Source organism: Rhinolophus ferrumequinum, chromosome 15 (assembly GCF_004115265.2).
Source record: "Rhinolophus ferrumequinum isolate MPI-CBG mRhiFer1 chromosome 15, mRhiFer1_v1.p, whole genome shotgun sequence".
Taxonomy (NCBI): domain Eukaryota; kingdom Metazoa; phylum Chordata; class Mammalia; order Chiroptera; family Rhinolophidae; genus Rhinolophus; species Rhinolophus ferrumequinum.
Genome location: NC_046298.1, coordinates 38,672,513 through 38,677,468, shown reverse-complemented (window position 1 = coordinate 38,677,468; position 4,956 = coordinate 38,672,513). Strand labels below are relative to the sequence as shown.

The 4,956-nt window shown below is 42.4% G+C and overlaps 1 protein-coding gene across 1 annotated transcript; it reads left to right on the top strand.

Moving 5' to 3' along the window:
- Positions 1–343: 343 nt before the first annotated feature.
- Positions 344–1,533, top strand: LOC117034362 (EP300-interacting inhibitor of differentiation 2). Its single transcript, XM_033127184.1, has one exon. It carries the CDS (start codon positions 511–513, stop codon positions 1,183–1,185), a length of 675 nt encoding a protein of 224 aa, XP_032983075.1. The 5' UTR covers positions 344–510; the 3' UTR covers positions 1,186–1,533.
- Positions 1,534–4,956: the final 3,423 nt, after the last annotated feature.

Sequence of the window (4,956 nt, the reverse complement as noted above, 5' to 3'; positions counted from 1 at the left end):
TGGTATGTGAAGATAGGCAAATGAATAAATGTGAAAGAAAAACCCCACCCCACCCCACCCAAAAAAACCACGAATCTAGAATATCTTGGTATATAATGGAGGTGGCATTATAATCACTAGAGAAGAATCTTAGAAGTATCCGAGGATGGAATCTTGGGAAAGCCAACAAGAAGCGATCTTGTAAGACTTTCTTATAAACATTAAACTGGTGGAAAAGGAACATGTAGCTGGGCACTGTAATGTTCAGTGCGACGGGATGGGGACGATTTCAAGTGTGTTGGCGCTTCCAGCCGCTAGGTGGCGCAAGGAGGCTCCCAGGCACTTGAGGATGACGCATGCGCAATGCTCTTGGGTTCAACCGTAAAAATGTACGCTCGCGCACACGAATTTGTACACAGCGTTTACCCGTGCGGATAGCGCTCGTGCACGCGCACTTAAGAGCACACTAGTAATCGCACTTTGCGGTTATTCCATTTTCTGGAAGCGGCCCAGCTGAGCCCGGGGTCTGAGATGTCCGAACGACCCGCAGACAGCAATGTCCGGCAGATGGGCGCGGCGCACGGCAACCGCGAAGACCCGCAGGCGGAGGTAGGCGACCAGAGGTGGGACCCGGCCCGGACGAGTTCTGGGGAAGCCAGGGAAGGTCTGATTACGGCGGCCTGGGAAGATCCAGTGGCGGCGCCCAGAGAAGGTCGGATGGAGGCGGCCCGAGAAGGTTCGATGGCGGCGCCCAGGGAAGGCTCGGCGGCGGCGGCGGCGGCGGCGGTCGCCAGGGAAGCCCGGATGGCAGAGGTCGCCCGATTGTTGGCGGAGCCAGCCGAGGAAGAGGGTCCTGAGGGCAGGCCCAGGTCCAGGTCCGGGAACGGCCCAGGCCTGGCAGCGTTGCCGTATCTCCGCCTCCGTCATCCACTGAGCGTTTTAGGGATCAATTACCAGCAGTTCCTCCGCCGCTACGTGGAAAACTACCCGATTGCTCTGGGCAGAATACAGGAGCTTGGAGAACGCCGCCGGCGGTTTGTGGAAGCCTGCAGAGCCCGGGAAGCAGCGTTCGATGCCGAGTATCGGCGGAATCCTCAAAGGATGGATTTTGATATGTTAGCATTTACGGTAGCTCTGAGTGCATCTGAAGTTATCAATCCTCTGATAGAAGAACTTGGCTGTGATAAGTTTAACAATAGAGAATAGTTTAGTGATGAAACTACTTCCAGAAGAACCTCTGCATTCAGAAGTCTTACACTCATCCTGTAACTTGATTTTTTAAAAAGTCACAGTATATGAGAACAAAGCAATGCACAGTTTGGGAAAAAAAGGGTAGCTTATGAAAAAGATTCAGAAAAGAAATAGAAAAAAATATCAAAAGCACTATGACTCCTCTTAGGTTAAGTTTGTAATTGATCCCGACTTTTTCCCTGCATTTGGGAAACGTTTTTGCAAAATTGCTTCACTTAAAAAGTGAAGAATGGTTTTATAAAATTAAGCCTTGATAAAGAAAAATTGCCAACAATAGAGCCCACGATGATGAAAGGAATCATCAAATAGCGATGACAGGAATAAAGGAGTAACAGCCGAATTATTAGGACTATGGAGAGAACTTGAAATTGTCAGAATATGTGCTGTCTCCTTGTCAGGTTCAACAGTTTTTAGATTGCTTTTTGTGTTTTCTGAGGCATTTCAAATGGCAAGCAAAGTGAATATTGTATATGTTGCATGATAAATTATATACTCAAGAATATTTGAAATTTCTGGATTTTTTTCTTTCATTCAATTTTTAATTTTTGTGTAAATTTTTTGGTAAATCTATTCACAAGCCCTCCAAAATATAAAATATACAGTGAAAAGTTTTCCATCTGTGCCCCCCTCCACCCAGTACCTGCCACCATTACCCCCATTTGTAACCACAGTACCTTCTGCCCTTTCAGTTTCCTTATGTATACACAAGCAAATACAAATCTGGTGGTGGTTTTTCGTTTCTTCACAAAAGTTGGCATATTATATTTACCGATTTATGTGTTGCTTTTTCGTAAAAACATATCTTGGAGATCCTTCCAAACCACTAAATTTCCTCATTCTTTTTTAGAGCTGCATTTTATTCCATTCTGTGATTATGTTGTAATTTAACCAGGAATACAATGATGGGCATTTTGGTTTTGCTCGTCTACCTCTAATCTTGTACGTGTATCACACGGCATGTACACAGATACAGTATTGCTTCAATTCTAAAGTCACCTTTCCTATGTTGACATCTCTGAAATTGGGGTATATCTTACAGTTGACAGTGTAATACAGGATTTTCATAAAAATAATGGTGCATCATATAATCGGCAGCTTCTTAGATTCTTTGTTATATAGAATACTTGTAGGCTGAATTTCCAGAAGCAAGAATTCTGTGCCAAAGTTACTCATTTGAAATTTTGTAGCTATTGCTAAGTTGTCATCCCTACATATAGTTTTGCACTCCCACCAACTGAACAACATGGACATTTTCTCACAGCCTAGCCCACACAACAGCCATGAAATGTCTGGATCCTGCCAATCTAAATAGTGGTTGAAATATGGTAGATCAGTTTTAATTTGCTTTTCTCTTATAAATGAAGTTAAGTATCTTTTCATTTAAAAGTCATATACCCATATCCATGAACTATCTGTTTATATATTTTATCCATTTCTCCTGCATAATTTTGTCCTTTATTGACTCTAGTAGATATTTAGGTAATAGTCACATGAGATATGATAATAACTGATGATGTGAGTTATGAACATTTTTTCCCAGTTTGTCATTTGCCTCTGGTTTTCTTGAAAGGCTTTTGCCATGGAGATTTTTACATTTGTTTTTGTTTCCTGTTTTCTTTTAAACCTGCAAGATTTTGAAGCTCAAAATTTTCTTGGTATATGTGTGTGCTTTCATTGTTCATATTTGAATCTTTGAACCATTTGGAATTTATCCTGATGTACATGATGAGGTAAGGATTCAAAATTTCTGTTTTAGGTGGTTACCTGGTTGCCCCAACACCAGTTACTAACTAGTCCATCTTTTCCCCACTAATTTTGTTTAAAGATGTCCTCACCCAACTATCCTAAAGTATTCTCTAGAGCTTACTCTAGCCTTGGCTATCCTTTCCCTTATAAATACTTCAGTATGTGCTTCTACAGATAAGGACTTTTTTAAAATTAACATTATCTTTATCATAGCTAACCAAATTAACAGAAATTCTTTATCATATTATACCCAGTATACGTTCAGATTTCTCCGGTTGTTTTTAAAATGGCTTGTAACAGTTGATTTTTTTTAATCAAGATTCCAACAAGATCCACACATGGCATTTGATTGACATCTCTTAAATCGCTTTTAATCTCTAACAGTTCCCCTTTCCATCCTTTTTTGTGCCATTTATTTCGAGAAACTAGGTCAGTGTCCTGTGTTTACATTAATAAAATGGCTTAGTTCCATTTTGCTATAATGTACAGCTAAAAATACTGAATTTTAAAGTTACATTTTCTGTGTGGTCATGCCATCAACTTATCAACTTGGAATACAATTAGGTCATGCCATCAACTTGGAATACAAAAAGAAAAATTATTCCTTTATTGGTTTTCATTTGTTTTGCATTTGTAAATATTGCTTTGTTATTTTCTTATTTAATTTTATATTTGTTAATACGACTCACTGGATAGAGCCTCTCCCCAAACCTTGCAGAGACCCTCGATTTAGGAGGGACCTTAGGGCAGGACTAAGACCAAGTGGAGAAAGGAAGTCGGAGGGACTCCCCCAAAACCTGTTTTGAGGCGACATCTCCTGGGAGTCCCTCAAGGCAGACACAGTCACCAAGCTGCCAAGGCAGGAGCCTCAGGAAAAGACCTGGGCTCATCGGAACAAGTTCTGATCTGGAGTCTCACCTTTCCCAGTGCCCAAAAACAAAAGGACCAAGGAAAAAAGCCAACAGTTAGTTGTATGTGATGGTGTGAGCGACTGGCTTGAGTGAGTGAGTGCGACTAGGTAAGTCTCCTGCATTTGAGTGACCATGCGGGCTCTTTGTCAGAGTGGGTGTGACAAAGTGACTGTACAGTGAGGCAAGGCTGTGTTTCTTGCTGTTACTTTGTGAGAGTTGAAAAGGTGCGTAGGAGAGTAATAACAACCAGCATCCAGGGCTCAACAAAGGTACCTTGATACTTTTCCAATAAAATCCACTCACCCTACAAACCCCTTCACTTTGGTAGACTTGAGTGAAGATCTGAGGGGGTCACAGGGCTGGGGTCACCCCATGGTGGGCACACAGCCTTCCCACCTGGCCGGCTGCTTTCACCTCTGTACTGCAACCCGTTCTTCCCGCTCCTCTTCCCCTTCTCAGTAGCAAAATCAAGTCCTCGTCTTATCTCTCAAGGCATTTTAAGGAGTCTTTTCTCCTGCTTGAACAATTTAAGCTGCATGACAGCGTGGACAATGAATTCTGACACCAATTCCCCAGAGTCAGCCAAATGTCACAGGTTAGGGACCGAGTCCTCCACAAGATGGCCCTCAGTCCAGACACGAGCTGTAAGTTCGAGGTGCCCAGGCCACTCACTTGTGACTAGCTGGTTACAAGTTCAAGGATTCTCACTGCCCCTTTAGGTTCAGTAATGCTCTAAAATGACTCACAGAACTCAGGAAAACATTATGGTTATGAATACAGTTTTGTTACAGCAAAGGATACAAGTCATAAGCAGCTAAAGGGAAAGACGCATAACTCTGGGAGAGTCCCAAACATGATGTTTCTGTCATCCTAGGGGACATATCACACTCCTGACACATACTACATGGATGTGTGAAAATACGCAGTGTTGTCAACCAGAGGCCTGAAGTCAGATTGACACTAGTGGCTCAAAGACCGGCAAAATTAGTTATTACACAGCGTGCTGGTTCTTCCAAACTAATAGTTCTTCCATACTGGCCCTTCCTTAAGAATTCTGATAAAAATGAGT

Bases quoted from the DNA above. Each gene is read 5' to 3' on its own strand.
- LOC117034362 (XM_033127184.1), top strand. From the start codon at position 511: ATGTCCGAACGACCCGCAGACAGCAATGTCCGGCAGATGGGCGCGGCG.